This window comes from Pterocles gutturalis, unplaced genomic scaffold, assembly GCF_000699245.1.
Source record: "Pterocles gutturalis isolate BGI_N339 unplaced genomic scaffold, ASM69924v1 Scaffold30619, whole genome shotgun sequence".
In the NCBI taxonomy this organism is placed as follows: Eukaryota; Metazoa; Chordata; class Aves; order Pterocliformes; family Pteroclidae; genus Pterocles; species Pterocles gutturalis.
The window spans coordinates 15,798-40,944 of record NW_010131617.1 but is presented as its reverse complement, the minus strand read 5'-3'; the positions used below and the strand labels follow the sequence as shown (position 1 = coordinate 40,944).

At 37.6% G+C, this 25,147-nt stretch overlaps 1 protein-coding gene across 1 annotated transcript; it reads right to left on the bottom strand.

Moving 5' to 3' along the window:
* Positions 1–24,931, bottom strand: BLNK (B-cell linker; the record flags this gene model as incomplete). Its single annotated transcript, XM_010080680.1, has 19 exons — positions 1–80; positions 3,033–3,064; positions 3,515–3,593; positions 4,383–4,425; positions 5,455–5,485; positions 6,076–6,148; positions 6,441–6,468; positions 8,992–9,034; positions 9,800–9,895; positions 10,218–10,246; positions 10,795–10,820; positions 12,284–12,364; positions 13,121–13,202; positions 13,703–13,863; positions 15,056–15,212; positions 16,059–16,099; positions 17,054–17,103; positions 19,159–19,215; positions 24,866–24,931. Coding segments are annotated over 19 exons (1,255 nt in total), but the record flags the coding sequence as incomplete, so codon positions are not given.
* Between the last annotated feature and the right edge of the window lie 216 nt (positions 24,932–25,147).

The window sequence follows — 25,147 nt, the reverse complement described above, 5'->3', positions numbered from 1 at the left end:
CTGGTCTGCAGTACTTGAAATAGATGAAATGCTGCTGTGAGGGGAACTACCCAGAGAGCGGCTTGCAGCTTCTGGCACTTCTAGAAAAGAGAAAGAACAACATTTGTAACTTTTCAAAGTATGCTGTATGAAATTGATTTCTTACAAGGACTTTAGAAGATCTGTAAATTCTTGACCTTTGGTATCACTCAGGAAAGCTATCTGCTGTAAATGGATGGGCCCTATATAAGTGTGTGGGACACTCACCTGCTCAAAAGAGGAGCTTTGCTTATAAAGAGAGAAACAGTTTGGTTAACAACTTAGTTAATAGCCAGAGCTAGACTTAAAATGCAAGGAAAAAACCCACCACCACTTAAGTGAATCAATGTAGCAATAGATAAAGAAAATGCAGGAACACAAAGCAAAAACTACTCGGTCCAGTGTGAGCAGTCATACAGGTGAGGGAGTCAGGAAAAGAAGTGTAGGTCAGAGATAATTTTTCACTAATTTAGTCCAACTGAAATGTTTATATATTTGTGCAAGAAGAAGCAGCTAAATAGAGAAGCAGAACTAGCAGAAAAGACTATGAAGCTTAATTATAATTTCAAATAACAAAGCGTGGTAGGAAATAGCTATTAGGGCTGAAATTCAGATGTCAAAGAGTTTAAGAAATTAGAAGGGAAGTGTTTGAGTAGTGTTGCATAATAGCAATATGATAGAAATATGGGAAATACATATAGATAATTGTTTACTGGTAAAACAGAGTCTTGGTCAAAGACAATATAGGTGTCTGCTATGGGTACTTGTGATCAGAGCTGGGTACATATCAATATAATTAGAGAAGATGGTTGTACAAAGTTGAGTGTTGCTTATTCTGTTATTACTGCAGGTTTTATTTATTGGGGGAGAAAAATGCTGCTAGGATTGTTAGCACACACCTATTCCTGGACACGATACTTTGCAGACTGCTTTATCCTATCTTCACTAATGTAATTCTGATTTCATATTTTGGTTTCAGAAAGCAGTAAGAATGTTATAGAGGTCATACAGTGACTCAGAGTTAAAAAATTCAATTGGACTGGAGAGCTCAAAGACACCTGCATGAAGTAGGTTTAGAACTTCTTTTGTAGTAAAGATGCAACCATCTGGAAGCTGCATTCCAAGTACAGGGGAGACATTGTAAGGAGCAGTTCTAGCTCTCAATGAATGAATAATCACGTCAAGAAGGCTATTCAATGTTAAGAATGTTGGTTTCTCTGTCAAATTTTGATTGACCAGCTGAAAAGCTACAGCTGAAAAGTACTTTGTGTGAATAAAGTAAGAATTGCCAGAAGTCAGCATGAATTAGACTTTACAAAAGGAGATTAAAATAAGTAGTAAGAGATTCCTCAGCTGTATAAAAAAGAAAGACAAACAGGGTTGTCTGTAGTAAGAATTTAATTGATTTTAAATATAATCTAGGTACTAAACCAATATTAGTTCTGGTACAGAAATGGAAATTTCTACAACCACATTGAAAGCAAATCTCAAATAGTTTAGTATGATTGAACTGGGGGGCCCAGATAATCTTAATCCCCAAAATTTAAAAAAACTGGCACATGAAATTACAGGACTGGTAACAGTTATTTTAAATAAATGTCAAGTCAGGGTGGTATCACATGATTAAAGAATACCAAACATTATTTCTATATTTAAAGTGGAAAAAATGACCTAAGCAACTACAGGCCTTTCTGTCTGACTCCACAGAACACAAGGCCCTAGGAGAGAATTTGAAGGAAAGAACATTAAGATTTGGAGGTAAAGGTACAAGCAAGAGAAAATCTGAAATTTACCCAAGTAGATAAAGTGTTATAGCTCTTTCCTAAAATAACAGTTCTACAAAGAGGGAATATGGTATTATACTTGCTCTGGACTTCAGTAGAGTGTTTGATACTGTGCCATATGGGGAATTAGTACTTTTTATGAAGATGAAAGTTAGCACTAGGTTTGTATGGTGACAAGGAAGAGATGTCAGGTTATACTGAAGGGATGTTAGTGATTGGGACCGATTGTGTCTAAGTTGTTATTGGACCTGGCACAGAATAAGAGTGTGTTAAAGAAAGTTTCCTAATCAGAGCAGCATTTAGCACTAAATGACCTCAAAGAACAGTTAACTTTAGGGATTAGTAAGAATTTATGCAACAAGTTGAAGCATATCAGTTGTGTGACAGGAGCAGACAAATTTGAGAGCATCAGTCTATTGCATGAATATGAACCATTATTATACTTAACAGCACAGGAGATGGAACTGCAACATACATCAAGCAAACATTTCCAGGAAATAGAGAGACATACTAATAACAAAATGTAAGTTTAAAGCTACACCACATGCACACTTTTATGTGCAGTTCTCATCATCCATTTACAGTGTGAAAGATATGTTCAGACTGAAACATGTGGAAAAGGGCTTGTAAGAAGGTCAGACAAGTGTCTGCTAACAAGAGACTAGGAAAATGTTAGATCTAATTTACACTTCTGCGAAGAGAGTTAATGTACATATTACATAATTTGTTTTCAAGTGTGAACTGAAACTCAAGTCCCTCTAAAAGTATTACTTACAGAATGGCTTTAGAATTTGCCACTGCAAAAATACATGCTTCCCCCCCTCCCCCCCGCCATGTAGTAAGAATAAACTGCTGGATGCAATAATAGTCTGTCTGGCTTCTAGTCAACAGAAGCCTGGAACAGCCCAGAAATGTCATATTTTGGATTCTTCAGTGGCAAGAAAGATTGATGGAATCTTTATTATGACCCAGACTGCCTTTGGTAGAAGTTTCCAGTAGTCACAAATGTGAATTTCCATCAATTTATACAATAACCCTGACATACTCCCTTAATTTTACTAGCTGAGCTAAGCCCCTGGATACTTGATCTCCTCTTTGTATGCATTACAGAGACAAATGTTAATTCAAAACTAATGAATATGCATGGCATCTTGAAATAATCTTATTTCAAAGATAAAATGTGACTAGTTTGTAGTTTCAAATTAAATTCAAAATCTGAATTATACTTACTTGGCAGAATTGAGGTCTTTTGCAGCAAAGGCCTGAAATAAATATCAAGATATTACAGAAAGGTCTGAGGAGATCTACCCAGGTCTGAGTATATTAAAATTATGCATTTGAAGCATGCAGTAGTAGAATGTGTTCCATCTCACCCATTTGCCCATTGAGAAATAAGGGCCAGATGCAGGTATCTAAAAAAATAATATACCACTAATACTGACAACTAGGAATTTAAACATCTGGTTTAAATCTCCATCACCTAATTAGATCATATCCTCCCATGCTTTTTGGTGGTGGTTATAGTATTTGGATGCATTTACCATGTTCTATTTTTTACTCCTGTGAGGCTTCAAGAAACATGACTTTCAAAAAGCGACAGAAGGCCACAGAGAAAATAGTGCTCCCCTTTGAACACAGCTGTGGGAAGTTCAGACTGAGCAGTAGGAGCTAGTGCACTGAAATATTCAAAAGATGATGAAAAGGGATTTTACTTTTGGGCACCACTTGGAAGGGGTGGAAGAGGAAGCTCTTGGCTGGAACCTCGCCGTCGTTCTGCTGCTGTAGATTTTTCTGTAGTTTGGGAAAACAAATTGTAGAGTCAAGATTTTTTCAGAAATATATTGTCCCAGATAAGAGATTCCCAGTAATTGAAAGAGGGTTTCTTTTCTTATTATTATAATAATTTTGGTTGCATTTTTTTTCCTTAGATGGCAGCTTGCTATCCTGCTGCTTTCTTTACTGACTAGTGGCATGCCACCGAATTTCTAGGCAAACAGCTGCGTGGTGAATGCTCGAAGGAGCTCAGTGGGACACTCGCTTTCCGAGAGACAAGCTGTGTGACACGGGGGAGGACGCTGGGGCAGGCTGTCTACAAGAGCTCAGCCAGAAGAGGTGCAGCTGTCTGGCTGCATCCTACCCTCGTGTTAGACAGCAGCTCCTGGCGAGTTTTTTGCCTGGAGGAGCTGCTGCCTGGTGCAGAGGCGAGACATTTTCTGCCTGTGCGAGGGACTGGTTTTGCCAGGAATCAGCTCCGTAGGAGGTGGTTCTTGCTGACTTCTGAATGATGTGCTCACACTTGGCCTCCCTTCTCCACTCTGAGGACTGTATGGCACATTGCTGGTCCATTATGTTGTACATTACCCTGGCAGTAACCTCAATAGCTTTGCTGGGACTGCTTTTAGGGAACAATGATATTCAGTGCAATTAAGGCTGGCCAGATCCAGTTCTAAATTGCTAAAACCAAACCCCCCCTCAGAAATCCAGAATAAATTGAATGTAGTGTTTGTTTCATGTTTTTAATAAAAGAAAATGAAATTCTGATAAATGTCAACTTTTTTCACAGTAGTAGAGATAATTTACCTTCATTTGCAGTTAAAATCTCTCTGGAAGGTAAACATGGTTTCTGCAATAAAACAGAAGGCAGTCAAATATTAAATGGCATGTCACTTGTACAGAAAATGTTTATCTTTTTATAGTTTTTGTGAATTGACAGCATCCTGGAGGAATCAGGAGATAGGGACACGGCCATTCTGTGAAGAGCCTAGTTGTATGACCTTGAAGCCTGGGATTTTGCAAAGTGTTTTGGAAAGAATCACAGTTTGTCTGTGTAAATAGACGGACAAAAATAAAATCTAGAGAAGGTGCCTAATTATTTGTGTTTTTTTTTTTTTTTTTTTAATTCCCATCAGTAAGCTTATGGTGTAACAAATGGCTTATTCTTGTCTCAAGTCCAAAAATGAAGAGTCCATCTCAAATACTTATTAATCAAAATTTGAGTATTTTTGCCTTGCTCACTAATGTCTGAACACATTTCTCTTTACTGAAAAACTGTCAGTTTAGCTGACAGTAAAAACACTCCCAGCCTTCCAGTTTCTTTTTTTTTGTTTTTAATTTTGAAACAATGATAGTAAACTGTCAGTTTTGAAAAAATTTTCAAATTAATTTCTTTGAAAATTTCAAAGTTCTCTCACTTTCTCCCACCAGAGGCTTTGGGATGTTTTTCTAATGATGAAATACTTACTGAAAAACCTCTGACAAATTCTGGTAAAGTCCCACATCTTTCTTGAGCTATCACTCTTACAATAAATCCCTGTTCCCCATATGCAGCCATGTGTATTTCAGGGAATACTTCTGAATGGCCCATTTTCCCATTTATTTCCCATTTTATTCCATTTTTGCACTGTATTTATTGTTACATCCCAGGAGTACTGAATTCAAGCATCTCTTTAAATATTTTACTACTTGAGTTTTCTCACTCCTGCTTAGTTCATGTAACTGAAAATATTATAAGTATTTCCTTTCTTTATAACTCCCTTTTTCCCCTATTCTTTTTACGTATTTATGCTGTACTCATGATAAAATTAAGTTTTACAATAAATAAAAAATAACCCATAAAATTATAGTTTGATTATGCAATTACAAGTCAACTTACTGTTGAATTTACTGCATTACGAGTTTTCTTTCTGCAAATTGTCAGAAAAAGAAAAAAGAGTATGTTTACTTAGCAGATACATTAATTCATTTATCAACTAAGCATCAGGTTCTTTGATTCCCAAGATATTTCTGGCCAAGATGGGATACATCTCCTTATCGGATAGCTACAGCAGTTAGAAAAACAAAACAAAAGAATAAGGCTATCAGATGTAAAGTGGGTTCTCAGGAAAGGTACTTCTGATATGCAAGGAATCTATACTCTGCCCAGTGCTTAAGATGACAACTTGGGTGGGGCAGAAGAGTTTTAATGAAAACCACAGCTTTCTGCATTTATAGGCATGCACGTGCTATTGCTGCAGTATGTGACTAAATTAAGAAGGCCAGCCAGCATCTGCCATCAGTGGCAGGCAATGAAGGGCAGTGGCACTGGCATGCAAGGAGTATTCCTCCAGAAGTAGTGAAAGAAGAGCTTGCCTTTACTTAGTCAGCAATAAAAATGAACAGCAATAAAAATTACTCCTGAATTCTGATTGCCATAGGGAAGGATAGGAGTTAGCTCCTAATACACCTAGTATTTAACCCTATCCCCAAATAAGTAGTTTTATTATTTTTTACTCACATGCCCCTTGGTAATGGAGATGGAGCTGCTCCAGCGGGAAGTCTGGATTCTTGTGTGTTACTGAAGCTATGATCTAGAGATGCAAAGGACACATTTAGTACACAACATCAGCTGTATCTGGACAGTGGCTTTTCCTCACTGCCATTTCAGTACCAATGTGATAAAAATAAAACATAACCATCAGTTTTTGTCTTGACAGGTTTTCACTCTGATTATAGTAGAGAACAGTTCAGTAACATTTCTTGCTTATTGCTGACCATTACAGATAAAATTTATGCTGACATACTCCACTACATGCTTTATTAAGGTCACGAGGGACATACTGACAACAAATACCACTCATGTTTTCAGTACAGAATACTTACTTTCATCATTATTGTTTGCTTCATGGTCCTGTAATGGAAAAATGTTATATTTGATGGGAAGCAATTAAAAAAGGAATATTATTACACGCAAAGTGCATAAACAGACTGATCTTGGTTTAAACACTGTACTAGTGTTTAAATAAATACTTGTATAGAATGCATATAATATCCAGGCTACTTTTCATCAGCTTTTATTACAGCATTTGAAAAATTTTAGCAACCATCAGTCTAAATTTGAACATTCTAACAACCTTCAGATTGCTTGTAGTATTGAGAAAATTGGCCCTGAATTTTGCAATGAGACCTTTTGGTTTGTATTTTATTTCTGAGCTGAAAAGCAGAAATTTCAGAGCAGATTTGATTATACTAAGAACACAGTTTCCATTGAATGGAGGATACTGACTAGACTGTCTTTTCATCGTGCTAGAATTGAAGCGATCCAACTCATTTCCCAGCTTCTTTTGGAGATTTTTTTTTTGGCTGCCACTCCTTATCTTTTATGGAATCAGGCTCCCATATGACAGAAGTACCAGTTATTAATTTGTCCACCTTCATCCACCAGTCATGCAGGCTAATGGCTTTTCACTAATGTTGGTTACAAATGCATCCATTCTCTGGTTGGAGAGGCGTAATCCATCCTTCAACAGTTGAGGGAGTGAGATGTGGAGAAATTTTTCTCCCAGTCAGCCCAGGCCGTTGAGAGGAACAAGGGTTACAGTTCTTTTAACATGGTTGGTGCTGGTTAGTGTTGAGAATGGATTGAATGGGAGCAGTCAAGAGATGTTTCAGTTGTTGTTTTGCTTTGTCAGTGTGCATAGTCAGGGATGGAAAGGCACAGCACTGGACAAACATCATGCTCATTACTATGCTTTTCTTTAGAACTGTAAGGTCTGGCCACTTGCACAACAAGCAAGGACCCCAAAATCTGGACTACACTGGGTAATTCTTTCCTAGGCTGACTCCTGAGCTAAACTGGGTAACCGCAAGTAGCCAGGAGCTGAGTACACCCTTTGTAAACATGAGTGTTCCATCCTTGGTGCTGTAGGTAATTCCACGTGTGCCTCCAACAAAATGTTAGTCTCTCTTCGTTCTCTGCAAAGCTAGAGTGATATCCATCTCAGAGGCAATAGCTCTGAGAATGAATTAAAGAGAGGTTTCAGCTGCAATATGGCACTCGAGTCTGTTCTGAAGCGGAAGTATTCTTGTTACTGATCAGAGAGTGGGATTTCTGTCCAATATTCTCTCTTCAGAAGAATTTTTTTTCTAACCATATATTGGTAGGAAAAGCTGAGAAATCAAACAATTTCATAAAAGAGGAATCCTGGACTTAGCACCACTTGGGAATTGTTCAGCATCTTACAGGCTACAGATCTATATTGGAAGAACGTTGTGATGAGGTGGAAGGAACTAAAATGCTGCTGCTGCTGTTTTATGTAGAGGTGTGCAAACCCCCTCTCCCCCACCAAATACTTGGTATATCTAGAAATTTAGGTATTGAAAGTAAGACTGTAAAAATGTTCTTATACCACCTGCATTATGATATCATAGCATCTAATGCTACAGTATGACCCCAAATTCCTAATTTTAAGCATCTAATTTCTCTACGTAGTTATTGGTAGATTGATTATTTCTTGAGGACAATACAGAGCACTTGGCTGGGACAGAGTTTTGACGCACGTGCTTTTGGCACAGATGCTTATGCAGTTGCTGTCACCCTGTTTCTTGGTAGCTTGCTGCTCATGGACACCCTCTCTTTTGCTGGCACCATTGTCAGTAGAGCTATGGTGCAGGACAATTTATGGAACTAATCTGTCTGAAAAAGAACCTTTTGTGCATTTGCTTTTGCCCATTTACTGCAGTTAGACAAGGTTCCAAGTAGTTTGCTTCAGAAAAATTTAATTCCAGCACAGTGGAAGGGACATACTGGAGACAACAGTAGAGGAAGAAGAGGAATGACTGAAACACAGCCTTAGGAACCCAAAGCTTATAATTACTCCTTCATGGCCTGCATTTTCTAGTGATACTGGTTACTCAGACTACCCAGTCTGACATTTTAGAAGGATTCAGTTTTCAGAAAGTATTAATCATTCATCATCTGAAAGGAATGAGGCTTAAGGAACGTACTTCAGATTGGGCAAAATTGCCCATAGTTACTGAAAGTAAGGTTCCTGGAATTCAACTGGTATTTTTTTAGTAAAATAAATTATTTTTATGGACTGAGACATACATCCCTTAAAACATTTAAAGTTTTTCTTGGATCAATACAGATGTCCAATGTACCTCTTTTGTTCAAAAGATTAATAGCAACAATTACATCAGATCAATCTGACATTCAGAGTAATCTGTTTCTGTTACTTAATCCAGATAGTAAAAAGCATCCATCCCTCTCTACGTGTGTATATATGTATATACACACATATATATAAAAATAAAAAACAAATATACACATACATATATTAAAAATATATATAAACACACACACACATATATATATATAAACACAGAAGAGCCTAAGTTTAACATGTTATTTTCATGTGGCACAATTACTCACTGCTTTTGGATGAAGACGATTTCTGGGAAGAGGCAAAATATTTCTGGAAAATATACACAATATGTTGAGTAGGGTTTACTTGTTTAATTCCTTGGCTCAGATATGCTTTTCAAGATCTAGAGAGGAGGAGGTCTGCAGTAATGGATTTAGTTGCAGCTATGCACTGCTGCAGTGGCTGTGGTGATGCTGTGCCCTTAGTGTGGAACTATTCTAGAAAAGATGCTGTCTTGGACCTTGTGTCCCCTGCAGCTGTGCACAGGACCTCAAACACCCTAACACACACAATGCCACCAGCTTTTCCTGAGGTATACAGCCTATTTTGTAGAACGATGTCCTAGAGATGAGACAGTGTTTACGAAGCAGCTTCCTACACTTCTGGGGACACAGGTGTGAAATAGGTTGCAAACCCATGTTTCCTTTGCCTCTTTTCCTCTGGAAACTTGGAAAATAAATCATGGATTTACTGTATCCAGCTTCTTTACAAGCAGCCCTGTGCCCCATCCCCTACAAAAATAACTAATTTGCAAGGGTGCAGAGACAGGTAATAGGACTGTAAACTGGCTTGCAGAGATATTTTACCCCTGCGCTGGATCCCTTGAAGGGATATTCAAGAGAATAGTACTCATTTGTCAAACTAGCTTGAATACCGAAGTTTGCAGGGAAATGAGAACTTTCAGTTTTTAGCTTGTCCCACAATCCCTAGCTATTTGTGTGTCCTGACAATTGCTTACTGTCTGAGGACTACACTACAGGGGAAAATTTTATCTACATTAAAATTTGCTGTTGGTACAAGCTACTAGTTACTTACCTGGAAGTATCCAGCCTAGGTGACTCTCTAGTCATGCTGTGCATGTGGGAGTGCTCTGCGTTCTGAGCAGGCGTAGATGGAAGTGGCTTAGTGAACCTACGAATAAAACATGAATTAAGAAAGGAAAATTATATTTAACTACAGTGAATACAAAGGCAGCCTCTTTCTCCTCCCCTACCCCCTCAAAATTCTAAAAAGTACCCTTAAGAGGTTTTTCTTTTTAATATGCTTTATGTCTGGGTTATTGAAAGTAACACAGAATTGGATGCCAATTTTTCTGTAGACAGCCTAAAGAAAGAGAATTACTATATGCATATCTTCTAGAGAGAGAATTATTAACACATAGTATCTACATCAGCAAATACATTTTCTGACAAGTTTTAAATAATACACACACATGTTCATAGGAATGGATTACCTGGTTACTGGTGGTGGTGATGGTTTTTCCTATAAGAGAAAGTGCACTGAATTATTTGGTCATATTTTGATTTCATAAGATCCATTTGTATGATCCTATTTAGGTTATCACAACAATATCTTATTTTTGATGTAGATTTCTAGTAGAACTTTGCCTGGTAATCTGCACTATTAAGTCATCACCAGTAAATCTGCAAAGGCCTGAGCACGCAGCTTTGGCTGCATCTCACGTCAATACCAGCAAGTGGGAAAAAAATTACTGTGTCAGAACTGTCACTGCTCCTTTGCTGCAGTTCTGCTTCTAGAAAGCATTCCCTTAGGCTGCTGCTTCCTAGACCCGATCACTATCACACCGGACTGGGAAACTTCTGTCCCTTCCCATTTACTCTGTTCTGCAGATCTTTTGAATTGATTTGCTAGCTTTTTTTGTGAAGGAGGTGTCAGAGAGCTTTAAATACAGAGACTTGACACCATTTTCCCCCTTTGAAAGACTGAATTTTATTTATTTATTTATTTTTTATGATCACATTCGCTCCCTGCCTGAGGGCAATGTGAATTAAACTATAGAAAGGCCTTACCTCTTCTTCAGGAACTTCGTAGACTTCTGTAGGACAGGGAGGATTTTGGTTAGCAAAAACATACTTCATGTTACCAGAAAAACTGATTAGAATTTGTATCAATTGTACTTCTGCCTGTGGAAAAATAACTAAGAAGTCGCCCAGAGCTTGATTCTGCCTCCAAAACCCTGGGACACCTACATCTCTGGTCTTCTAGTGAGAACTTCAGGAAAAGCCTCAGGAAGTCTGATAAACAGTCACTGTATTAATGAACCTTCCCCTTACCTGCAACCATTTTATTTTGTTTTTATTTTTTTTTTCCACCCCAAAGCAAGATGAACGCTTGTGTTGTGCAAACTGGGACAGTCTGGAAAGGATGTGTTATCACATGTGTGGTAGCTTTTAGACTTTCCTTGACTTTCAGGAAAGAAGAAATCATAATCAATATCAATCATAATCATCATAAGGAAAGAAGAATCATAAATTAAAGCTGGCTCATTTGTGTGGCCAGTGTCCATCCCAGAGCTCTGTCCCGCAGGCATATTTTAATTCACAGATACTAAAAGCCAAAACCACCAACATCCTTATTTATGTCCAGTTTCTTCAATGAAAATTGAATTATATTTCAACAAATTTTGTGTCAGGCTTCATTGCTTTTATTGCACTGACAAATGTCTGAGTTCCCACCAGGGGGAGATGTTTTATTTTTTTAGTAACATCTGTTAGGGGTGGGTCGTTGCTTAACACTGATTCACCAAAAGGCTAAGATTGAAAATGGCACTTTAAAATGCCTGAAAAGTAAGTCATAAAATCTTAAGTAGTTCAGAAAAAAAACTGTTGTAGTTTATGACTTGAAAGCTAAACACGTTACTAATGAATATGCAAAGCCTTTTAAAGAACTGTGTGTTCAGTCTGTAAAGGTTACATTCCAAGCAATTAATGACATGAGGAGGATACAAAACAACTCAGAGTTAGCACAGCTAAGATAGGTTAAAGAAGTATGTCTTCACTTACAAAAGCAAATATGATTCTTCTTGTTTGCTTCTGCTTTTGTTTATTTTTCCAAATAAATAGCTGTTTGTAGAACTTAAAACAGGAACACTTATCACAGCACACGCAAAACAGCAGCCTATACGGAATTTTTTTTTAAGGTTGAATCCTGATGTGGTTTTAAAGTATTGAGTCTTGATTCCTGTAGTGAAATGGGATTACTAACATACTGAGTCCTGTAATTGTTTTTGCTGTATTGATCCATTTGTGTTCCTCTGCTAGAGCAAAAGACTAAAAATAAATTGGTTTGGGGCAAATGACTTGTTCTAGTTTTATTCATGCTTAAAAGAGATTTACTATTCAAGCTAGGCAAAACAACTGCTACAACACAGAAAAGCACAACAAATTTTTGTTCTACTGAAGTATGTCATAGGGTTTGTGTTCTGAATACATCAAGCGTAATTTAATATTCCTCAGTCTTAGATTATATCATTTTAACAGCGATACAAACTCTACATACCTTGCATATCAGAAGTAAGGGAAGGCTTTGAAGAAGTAGGGGGGGCTGACTTTGTCGTCTTCATAAACCTGTTCACAGGAGCTAAAAACCATATTTTATTCATATACATATATACTTGTGCATGTGTGTGTATATACACATTTATATATATAGACACCTATTAGAAAACTAACAATGTAACATTTATACAATCAGAATAAATATTAACTAGGTCCAAGTGATAGCCCTTTTGTGTGACTTTTAACAAATCAACTGAGGCAGAAAGAGCTCTCATTTTGGAAGGGAAACATTATTCAGTGTTCATGCCTTGATGAATAGGTTTGATACTGTCAGTAATGTCAGAGAGCAGAACTACATACTCTTCTCTATTTAATTTTCACCTGTGAACTGTAATATTTTAACTTTCCAGCTAAATATACTTCAAATATTGAGGTAAAAAAAATGAATCAAAGTCTGTCTTTATTTACTGAAAATGTAAAGAGGCTTGTTCTTCTCCTGAGGCACTTTAGCAAACAGAGAATTTTAATGCTGTGGCTCCCTTAGATGAGGAGGGAGATTGCATACTATGAAAAGTTTCCTGGTTGTACAAGGGCTGGACTTTGAAACAGCTGAGTGAGAGAGACAGGAATTAAACATGGCTTCCAGAAAGGTTAAAAATAATTTTCCCTGGCTTTGTCATAGGCCAAAGGAGCCAATTGCCTTTTTGCAGGCTGCATTCTCTTTAATAGCTCCACCTTCACTCTTTGAACCCTACAAATAGCCATAAATTTGATCCATTTTTTTCCATTGCTGTTCCCAACAAAGCAATAATTGTTAGCTTAAATGACTAAAACTCACGTCTTGTAGGTAGTGGCGTGCTGCTTTCTGTGGGTTCAATATAGTTATCATTGTCATTGTCCACTGGTACAATGTAATTATCCTATAAGAAACACAGAAGGAAAATCTACCAGTTAAACCTCCACCATAACAACAAACTGTTGGGATTGAAGCCCTGGCAGCAGCTTATAGCAGTTGCTATTTCACAGTAACTGCTGTTTTGGACATTTATCATCCTGTGTGAATAGGATTCTCTAAGACTGAAACCCATTACCAAATGACTCCAGTTCTGGACTGCTGGATAGAAGCTCTCCCTTCCCTTTGGTCCCAAGACAGCCTTTGAGGTTGCTCTTTACCCATTGCCTGCAGCTTGTTACAGATGAGCAGAAACTATTCTGTGGCCTAAAGAGCCTCCTGAAGTAGGCAGATATCCCGTAGGAATCAGCTGCTTGTGATGTACAAGATGATTTGTGCCTTAGAGGCTAGGAAGGAGACTGGGCCATGGCATTGCTATAGACATGGCATGGCCATAGTCTATCTTATGATTGGTGCAGGGTCATCAGTCACTTAAACTGTCAAAAGAAGTATATCGAGAAGCATTACCTCATCATCACTACACTCCTTAGGCTTCGGTGGTACTTTTGGTTTTGCAGCAGATGGCGGCACTGGCAGAGATGGTTTCTTTGGTCTGGACGTGGCTGGACTGGGTGTAGTTGGGAGAAGTTTTTTGATGGGAGGAAGCTGCTGGTGACTGGTGCGATTGTCTTTTAATATGAAAAAAAAAAACAATTTTAGTGAAAATTGCACATTAGCCTTTGGACGGCCTTGTACTGCCTGTGCAAACAATTTTCTACTGTGGCCGCAGCTCACGTCAAAAGGCAAGACCTGAGTGTGTGCTGGTCCTGATGTTGAGACTTGTGTGTAACTGGTCCTATTTCATCGCTTAAGGTTGCAACCTAGTCCTACAGATCAGGCTGCAGAGGGTGCTTCGACAATGACTGTTGTATGAACAACTGTTTAACTCCTTGGGGAAAAGATGGTGGCTGGGTGGTGTAGTCCATTATTTAGTGTGTCCTGTGCCAGTATGAATTTTGGTGACAAAAGTGAGAAAGAACATATTTGACATACAAGAAAAAAACCTGTTACACAGTACAAAGGGTGGGACTGAAACACAAATGATGCCAGGTCCTCTGGGGTGTCATTTTAAAAATTCCTCCCTTTTTAAAAGAACACATAGGTGAAGTGCTGATAAACTTCTATGAGTACATATGTGGCATTTTAGCACTGTGATGATTATTCTATGACCAGTAACAGTCTTGTATGATATAGAAATGAAAGTGGGCATCATGCCAATGCTTCTTTTCCCATGGCTCAAATATTCATCTAACTGAAGCTAACTTTCCTTCATTTCGGTGCAATCTGCCCATGGTTGAAGAGACACCGTTACGCTGGACTGATGTAAAAAAAAAAAAGTCTTGATCCTGTCCTGTTTTTCAGGATATTTATCCTCCTCAGTACCAATTTTGAAAGACAATATGCAGTGAGTATCTGGGCTGTTTTGTCCTCTTTTACTGCTTTTGGAATAATGATTTGAGATACAGGGACCTGTCTAGTCTTATGTGCTTCATCTTCAATACAAATTCCTGCATTAAAATATGTGGATGAATCTGGAGCCAGTCTAGTGATACCTCCCATACTTTTGCTTGAATTTTGTAGTTAGTAGAGGTCTATCAAAGTCTCTAGGACACATTAAAATTCTAAACATTGCTACCAGCAATACTTACCTTTTTCGTGCTGTAATAACAGATTATAAACCTGAAAGCTGCACACCTGATTGTCAGAATTAAAAGCAAACTCTTGAGGAAGTGATAGGCTAGTCGACTTGAGGCCACATCTCTTCTGATAATGATAAATAAGCAACTGTCAAGCTGACATAGTCAACTATTCCGTAACTACCTGCGTATTCACCCCTAGAAATAGGGAATGCAGAGGGAATCTTCTTTTTCTCCTGCTCACTTGGAGGCGGCTCATAGCTGTCATCAGGATTCTCTTCACTGGGGACCACATACATCTCAGAGTCAGAGTGATCATCTGGATTTTCATAATCACTGTCCTAGAAAGAAAGAACTTCACATTTCTCATAACATGCTTACAGCTTCACAGCAGTGTGTGACACAAATATCTTTGCAGGAGTACAGTTAACTAAATTATGAGAATGTGTCCTTGAAAAGATGTTACACTCCCTTTTAGTGCTCGCTCTCTGAAAAAGTAGGCACTCCCTCCTGCCTCCCCTTCTGCTTCTCATCAGCTTGCTATCTCCAAGGAGTCTTTCCACACCAAGAACTCAGTCTTCAAATTATGGACCAACAGCTTGTTTCCCTTCACAGGGCAGTTCCTTCCTAGTTCCAGCTGTGACTCTTGATGTGTCCCGTGACTTCCTCTCCCTTTCCTATTAAAAGGGTACTCAGGATCTAACTCCAGAAGGAAACTAGTCACTTCAGACTGATGGTTGTACACTATGGCAATTACTTTACATAGCTGATGATCATGACTTGCTTCATTACAATGTTCTCTAAAATCTTATTAGAAGTTTTGCATTTTTATGAAGAAGTGGCTTTCCTCTCCTCACCTTACCTACCCTTCCTCCCCCAAATAGAAGATCTTACTGGTTTCTGAAATTATTGTTAAGTTTGAGAAGTCCCTCAAATTGATGCCATTTGGTTACCTATCTGAAAATCTTAGCTTCCATGGCTACCACTGACAGTGTACTTCTAAGCTGAATGTAAAAAAAAATGAGGTAGCTAAAAAATCACTGTCTACTTGTAAATAATGCTGATGTAACAAATAAGATAACATTTCAGTAGCATGAAGTTCAACCACAAGCAGATGATTAAAAATAAACTTATTATTATTGCTTGTTGCTACAGAAACCTCCCATGACCCCAAAATATGTACTTACAAAATCATCTGACCATTGTTCCTCTTCATTGTCTGCACGTTCTAAATGAAACACAGTTATTTAAGGAGATGGAATAGTGAATATACATGTTTATCTTAAGTACAGATTGAAAATCAAAATCTATCATATTCAGTTAAAAAAAAAGTAGTGAAAATTTCCTAAACAGTTCAGAGCAACACATCTGGTTTGGCCCGAATAGTAAATTAAATGTCTGCTTGCTTGTTTTTGTTAAATTTTTCAGAGCTGTTGAAAAAATTATTGGAAACAGCAGACTACACATGGTCTGAACAGCAGAGTGTCCTGCTAATGCATCCCATTTTTAAATAGGAGTACCAATTTCTACATGACAGAATTGCTGGCCTCTGGGCCTCGCAGTTTCTTGTTTCTTGGTTAAACCTTCAGGACAGCACACTAATTACAAGTGTTTATGTTAAATATGGAAGAATTACCTGATAACTTCCAACCTCTGCCCTTTTGCTTCAGTTTTCATATCATTGTTTCCTTAACAAGATAGGTGTTATACTTGTAAAAATAAGCATGAACTAGTTTGTGGGCAGTGCTGTATCATAAGCAAACATAATTCTACCTCTAAGATAATTAATGATGTAATTGTTGTCACATTAATAGTATTAAGGTTCTGACTTCTGTGATGATCCATTTGTTCAATTTTTTCCTATTTACTTTCATGTCACCGTTTCTGGTAGAGAAGGAGTGTGTGTGAATTCTTTAGTGCAGCCTACATTGTAGAGCTCTGGTAGATGCTGATTTTGAAAGAGCAGTTACTTGCTACTCTTTCTTCACACTGGGAAAACTTGACACATTTTGTTTGCCTCTTATTTCGGATGTGTGAGCTATCTTCAGAATTGTTGGCAATAGCATATTTTTCTCTAATTAAAAACAAATTATGAGGGAATGTATAGCTGAAATACTGTTGGGCACATAGGTATCACGTACACACAGACATGCAGGTTAGATTTCCGTTAATCCAGCCTTACCTGAAGCATAGTCCCTTTGTGGTAGACTTGGTGGAGGTTTTTTTTTCAGTCTGTAAACAATAATTAGTAAATTTATGATCCAATAAGTAACACTCACTACAACAGAGCATTAGCCAGACACAAAAAAAAGCTGATAACAAAAGATACCTGCAGCTGAAGAAATACAGATTACCATCACAGATGCTTAGCAAATAGCTGCAGGAAAATGCTTTGAAAAGCTAGAAACAGATAAGAAATTAGAATCTAATGCAAGACGGTTTTTTTGGTAAGAATGTATTTTTAAAGAACAGATTCCCTGCCCACCCACCCTGTTCTTCATTTCCAATGCAGAAACAGATAACATGGATGTGCATTTATCTCTGACCCCTAACTGAAGATGAAAATCTGTTCAGACTCAGATACTTTTTTTTTTTTGCTAAGCTTATGGCATAGGAAAGTGGTGCAGCACTCTCCAGTTGTATTTTTATAAATATCATTTTGCATGCACTTTATTTTGTGATTAATGTTTGAATGTATACCAGGTGTCTCAGGGCCAGATCCTGTTTCCACTTACTATTGTTTTTATGGTGTTATGCCCCTTATTTGGTAAATATTGTTATAAAGGCGTTTGTAATACCAAGTGAATCAAAAGATAATTTGTAGAAACATTGAAAGGATTTTTTGTGGCTGTACATACACATATGTACATATATATATTCAGCAAACAGTATACATATATGTATGTACCATCTATACACGTATTTGTGCATACTCCTGTTCATATATGTGTATAGTCCTGTTTGCTGAATTGCAGCCGCCCAGAAAAGACACTGAATTACATAGTCAGTTGATATATCAATTCTTTCATTACCCTGTAAAACAGAAGTATTTGTGTTTAAAGTCAAAACAAGTTGTGCATGTGTGACATTAAAGGCCAGATTGATGCACCTTAAGAGAAAAAAACCCTTTGCTTGTTGTAGCCATATAAAATGTTAATACAATTTACATTAAAATGACCCTTCAGGTTGACTTTTGAACATTATCTGACAGCCTCCCTGTAGCACTGATGAGACCCAACCATGGACCTTTGTCCACTGAATTGACAGCTTCGCTTGTTCTTCAGTCAGGTCCTAGCAATGAATTTCTTGAGGTTATTGATTTCTCAAAAATAAGGAAATTATTTTTTAAAAGATTGTCCATGAAGAATTTAACATGCTTTCTTGTAATCTCTGAGCAACAGTAGTGTCTACAGAATTTGCTTTACCACAAGAATTTGACACTCAGTGTGTAGGTCCTAAGCATGCTGCTTAAGTGTCGTTGTTCGGGTACCAATGTAACTCAGGGTGGTGGCACCCTGGCACTAACACCTCACTTTACGAGCTTTTCCCGTCTGTTTTGAGAAATGCTTTGGCAACAGTTGAGTTGAAATTAATGGAATTCTGGTGTTTGGGTGGTCAAATAACGCACATGCATGAATCAATGAATAGATGGTGCAGGCATTGCTAAAGCTCAAGGGGAAAAAAAAAAAAACCAAAACCAACCCTAACCCAAAACCAAACCAAAAACAATCCAGGCACATTATTTTTGGAGTGTTTGCCTGCTTTGTTCATTACTAACAACGCTAATGATGGAGAGCTGCCTCCTCTGATTCTTTAACTTCTTGGAGCATGAATATAACAGTGCACAAACTATAAGTTAAAAAGCATTCTCAACAACCCTGCTGTTGTCTTCTGTCCAGGTTAGCACAGGCATGTTAGAAAGAAAAACCCAGGGCCACTGCCAGGGCAGATCTCTAGTCTTAGGGAGGGTAACCAAAATCTATTAATGTACTTTGCAACATGTCTGTTGGGAGTTGTATAGAGATGGTGGAGACTTGGAAAATACTGAAACTGAGGCAATAGTATGAGGTTGTCTGGGTCACAGGGTAAAGTATGTGGCTGAAGCCACATATACATTTCCAAGCTGCTGAGCAAAAGACTTCAACACTTTGTCCCAGGTCCTGTAAATCCTGGCAGTGGCCCCAACAGAAAGTGTAAATATGTTATAACGAAAGCATACAGAGCACAGAACAGAGGTCTGTGTCTAAGCAGCCTATCATGCCGCTGTGCAGCTCTGAAATAGCATACCGATCCCAAGTATCTTTCCCAGTTTTGCAAATTAAGGCCACTTGTTCATTTTGGAACCTGAATATCAATAAAAGAAAAGAAAGAATATTTCTGTCACAGAGCTGAAACAGTTCACGGCCACATCTATATTTGCTAGAATCGCTTCAAATACATTATGTGTTCTAGAATTCAAATCCACTTTAAAACATTCTCACTGTACTGGTATGATTTACTGAGTGCCAGAACCGAAATCCAGGCTCTTTTGAAGTCAGCTGGAGCTTCGCTTGGTAAGAGACAGAATTTCAAACTCAAAAGCTGTAACCTCTATGCCAAAGAGTGGTTACCTAGCTATGTCAGAGTCTGACAATTATCCAGAGAGATGCTTGCAGAGTGACAATTGACTCCGTCCTGTTCCCCCAAAGTTAACATGAAAGGACTTAAAGAATCAAATGCCATCCAACTGATCATACATATTTAAGTGGAAGACAGAATTATTTCCTAATGTATCTTTTAACAGAGTCATATAAAATCATAGCAAATGCAATTTCCAAGTAAAATATTCTAGTGCTTCTCCACTCGACTTAAGTTACAGGTGGTGAAGCATCTCTTTATCAGCTGTGATAGAACACAAATAATTCAAGTGTCCATTTACTTGAATGGGACCAGTACTTTTCTAAAAGCTAATACAAAATAAGTTATTTTCTGGAGATATTGAAATATCCTTGAAAAACTTCAGTTCTAGAGGACTCAATAAAGTCCAAGTACGTTTTTAAGAGTATGTTTACAGGATTTTAAATGCAACATAACATCTTACTGTATACATTTTGTCTACAAATAACCAGGTAGCATTTGAGACATTTCGCATAACGCTTGATGCTGCTCACACAAGAACAAAATGCAATGTACAGAAATTCACAATAACTTATAGGAGAATGAACTATTCCATTTTCAAAAACATTATATTCTGAGATTTTCCCTCTGTAGCATGCTGAGGTTGATCCAGCAGAGCACTTAGGGACGTGCTTACCTTTACTTATGTAAGTAGTCCTATAGGAATTGCAAGTATTAATCACATGCTTGAAGTTAATATCACATTTTTGTTTCTTAAATAAACTGCAGCAGAAGTCAAAATTTTCTGCTCAAGCAGCACTTTTTAGAGGCTGCATCCAGAAAAGTAACCAAACATACACAGTAGTAGCCCTTTACATGTATCACTTAATTCTCCTACAGACACATTTCCTCACTAGTGTTTCTGCTCACTCCCCAGCTCTTAAGGTGTGCCTAAAAGCTCTTAGTTTTCAAGAGTCCTTCAGTTTTTCTGTTAACACTGTACAGAGTCCACTCCCTTCTTAGGAAACATTTTTGCTTAACAGGATTTACAAAAATTATATTGACATCTTTACTGAGTCAAGTAATTATAGTGTGTATTAGCCTTAAGTGCACTAGTTCAAACTTGTGACTAAAAGATAAATTAATTGAACTTTCTCAAAAACTTTACCACAGTTCCTGACATATACAATCCAGCTGAGAGATAAACTTTTCCTGAGCTCTATTCTTATGACCTAATGGAATAGTCTGTTATAGCTTTGAAAGTGATTGTACAAAATAAAATTAATCTATTTTTTTTAAGTGTTATTATTACTCTTTCATACATTTTCTTTACAATGTGCTGTGGCAGTGAAATGGCATATAGCTGTGATTTATCTATCTTTGATAAAATATTGTTTTATTGATAAAAACCCTGGCACTCAAAACATTGTATTCAACGACACATAGAAATTCACATTTCTTCAGAATACAGTTAAAATTAGGCATCATACTTTCCCTAGTTTCTCTTTCCAAATGTGGTACAACTCAATTTTGGTACTTTTCTCTCATTGTTTTGTCCATAAAATACCACTTTTCTCTCTGCCAAGGGTTTGATTATGGATGTCTTCTAGTTGCAGCTATGCAGGTTGAAGGACATGTAGTGATAACAACTCAATTTTTCTACCTGAATCTACAGCCCAAGTTATAAATAGTATAGAAAAAAGGACCAGACAAAACTGAAGTAAAAACTAGCCCAACTAAAAAGCTGGGTAAAGCAGATGAGATGAAGAAGCATCTTCTTTCCATTTTTCAGGTCATGTGGCAAATGTGATTTCAAGAAATAGACATATTTGGAGTGTGTGCTACAAGTGCACGATTTCTGATGGCTTTGCAAATGAAATTTTGATAGGATGTGACATTGCAATAAGGTGAGTAACCTGAGCTTCTAGTTTCTTACTCAACACAGCACGTCAGTATGTATGAAAACTTTAGGGTGAAATCCTGACTTTGCTGTGTATGCAGTGTGACTTTTAACATCGACTTCAACGGAGCTAGGATTCCACTGAGCAAACCTAGAGACTTAAAGCTTACGATTTACAAATGAGCGCTATGTCTTTATGGTGTGTTTCAAGCATAGGCAACCATCCTGCAGAGTGAAACCTATGATTTCTTTCTTACTTCCCTATTCTGTGTTATCAAGGATGTGACTGTGGAAAAAAATGCACCCAGCTTTCATTGTTTATACAGCTTTGGCTATACCTATTGCTTCTACACCTCAGTACGTAATCCTCTTTGACATCATGATATGCACAGCAGCTGGGACTCCAGTATTGTAAACAGTTTTGCATGTGATTAAGGGTAAGCAGATGAATGATAGCCTGCAGTGGGCAATATTTTTACTGTCAGAAAACTTTGAGTCAGGGTGAAGAATAAACAAGAGGAACTTTTAAGGAATTAAGAAACAATCTGTAGTTTTTTTTTTCTGTTATCACCACTATTCAGACTGGTTTTCACAGACCTTTAAGACACGCATGGATGGCAGGTGTATTCCTCCCCGCCTGCACCCTCCCGATGAACTAGATTGGAGAGTAAGACACTTGATGCAAGAACTTATCTTACTTTTCTGCATAATCAAGAGCCAGTCTAGATTTTAGAAGTGTCTTAACAAATACTGAGAATAAGTCAAATGTATTTTATGAGTGTTTGATCATTCTTTCAGTAGCAGAGGCTTACAATATACATGTATGTGACAACTTTAGGCTTGGGATAAGCAAGTACACTATAAGACTTGTCTAAAATTATTTCTACTTCTAGTAGGTTTGAATTCGAGACAAAACAGTATTTTTTCCAGCATATAGAGAATTTGTAAATCTGTGCTACCTAAAGCTCGTTTTATTATACATTTTTCCTGCTTCAATCACGCTTAGATCCTTGACATTTAATAAAATAAGCCTATAACTGAAATGGAGGGGGTGATCAACTGGATAATTGCATTATTTATTTTTTTTTTTTTTAGAAAAAGCATCTACTAAAACCAAACAAAAAGCCCCCAAAGGGCACATTCAGAGGAATACAGCCAGTTCTAATACTGCAAAGCTTGGCAACTCTTGTACGTATCCTTATCAGTGTTGCCAACTCATGCTTTTATTGCAAGTCTCATTATGTGCTGGGTTCAAGATTTGAGTTCTGAAGTCATGTGCAATTGTGAGAATTTTTCTTCAATTTTTTAAAAAATAAGAGTAAGTTTCTGATCTTCCTAATTGCAGGAGAGATTAATATGACTCGGACGAACCACAGAAGTATCACAGAAGGATTTTTAAAATTTTTTTTTTTTTTTTTTTTACATATGAATTTGTATTCTCATAGCTGGGGGAGGTGAAATATGAGCTTTGTGCTGCAGTCATACATTAAGAGAGCTTTTATGAACCTACTCTTTTTTGGGATTTTTTTTTTTTAATCTGGAAGGAATCAAAGAATTGCATCATTATAGCAGCAATCTTGTATCTGACATTTAATGATGGCACCTCTGACCTTCCCAGCTTCAGCTACATTTAATTCTTGTTATTTTTCCCTTGCTTGTCCTTCCCCTCTTACTCTCAAGGAAGGACACACAGTCAGAGCAATACTGATTAACAGCAGAGTTCATATCCGTGCAACTATGGGAGACAATTTGTTGCCTCAAATTATAAACTTGTGATTGTTTCCTATTGTTTCTGCCATCTGCTTTCCTCTCTGAGGTATTTGAACTAGACCCACTGCAACATTATTATCTAAACGTAACTACTACTGTGAAGCAGGAAGCCACCCTTTATTAAAAAGGATGAACCAAAAAACCCAATCCAGCCACCCAACCCCCTTCCCTCCAAAAACCCATCAAAAGCCTTTACAGCCTAGAAGCTGTGAGGAGGTTCCAGGTGAAACAGATTTTTTTGCAAATGGATCTCTGAACACAGTGATCTATTTACATGCACACTGTTAGAAACAAAAACACCCTTAGATTAAATTCAAGGTCCAAGTAGCTAAAAGAGGGCAATTTTAAGGAAAAGCTTGCATTTGTGTTTGTGGGGAAATAACAAGTATATATACCACATGACTGCGTTTTACTGGTAATTGCAGCAGTGCTTGAGTGAAAGAGGATGAGTAAAGAAAAAAGTGATCTCAAGAATCTCTCTGATGTATCAGGTGCTAGCATCAGGGCCTGCTGAAGGTTTGCTGACAGAAACACAGCTGTGATAGGGGCCGCAAAGGAGGGCTTGCGACCTAAGTTACTCCTGCCACCTGGGGAACAGGAGGCTTCTGCTCCTAGAAGTCTGTCCCCCTCCACTGCCAGGGATAGCAGCTGCCCCACAAACACCAGCCCTGCCTGGGCTGGCAGCAGGAGCCGTAGCTGTAGGCAGCCTGGCTTTGTGGAGCTCTTGCATAGCCAAACCCTACTGCTTCTCCCACCAGCTTACTGATCGCTTCATATATACCTAGAATTAGCTCTTGTTGAAACATGTTTTTTCTTTTCCTTAACTGAACCATCATAGTCGCTCTTTAAGAACAATTTTAAGCAATGTTTGTATGTGCCTTTTATGTACAAGAGCTGAATTTCTAGAATTTAACATGGTTGTCTTGGAAACACTGCAGACACTGTGTACTAATTAACTTTTAAAAGTACATTTGTCATCAATGACCCATGTAAAGAAAGACAGCTGAATGAGAAAATCACATCCAAATGGCTGTTCAATGCAAATGAGCTATTGCATTAAGAAAAAGAAAAAAGTGTGCTAAATAGCTAATTGGTTTAAATAGATGTTTGACTGGAAACAGTGAATAGTGTATTCATTTGACAAGTATGCAGAATTACTGGAATTTCTTTCTATGTATAAATACACATGAATACTTTATGATACTCATATGCACATGACATCAATATGCATGCTGTTTAGCATTTCCTACTGGAATAAGAACGTTAGGTAATGCTGAGTTCTGTTGTGTGGAACTGAAACACAGAAGGACTTAACATTTTTATGGGAATTCTAACTATGATGTCTGACCAGTTGGTTCAAGGTGGAGCTCAAATTAAAACTTAACTGCAGCAGGTAGCCTAAACAGTGGCCTGAGGAGAAAGGTGCACACCCAAACAACAAGCAATGATCATTCCCAAAGAATATGTAAGAAAAGTACATTTTACCCAAATACTGTTTTTCAGGTCTACAAACACAACCTCCTGTTGGAGGCCAGTTCTGCAACTGCTTTGTGATACTCTTAATACTGATAACAATTCTGCATGTCAGAGTCTAGACTGAAGCTCTTTACACACGCTGAAGTACATCTCTCTAGAAAAACGTGGTCCCATTGCTAAAGTACTACACACTGTGCTAGCAATATGAACTTCACCAAATTGATAAAACTAGGAGTGGCATTTCAAACTTACTTTTTGAACTTGTTTATTATTCCACTTTCATTTTTCTTGATGTTATGGACCATCTTTTGAAGCTTCCTGTAAGATATTAAATACAGCCAGCATTAAAAATTACCATGTGGTTGAACACCCATTTATATAAATTAAGAAAAATACAGGAAACATTTCCAGTAATATTTCACACATCAAAAATATTTAGTATGTGTTTAATAAGTAGTTAAGTTGCTAAATCATTTGTGTATGAAGTTTTCCTTCCCTTTTAACAGAGCTCTTTGGCATGATTTGTGTTATCCT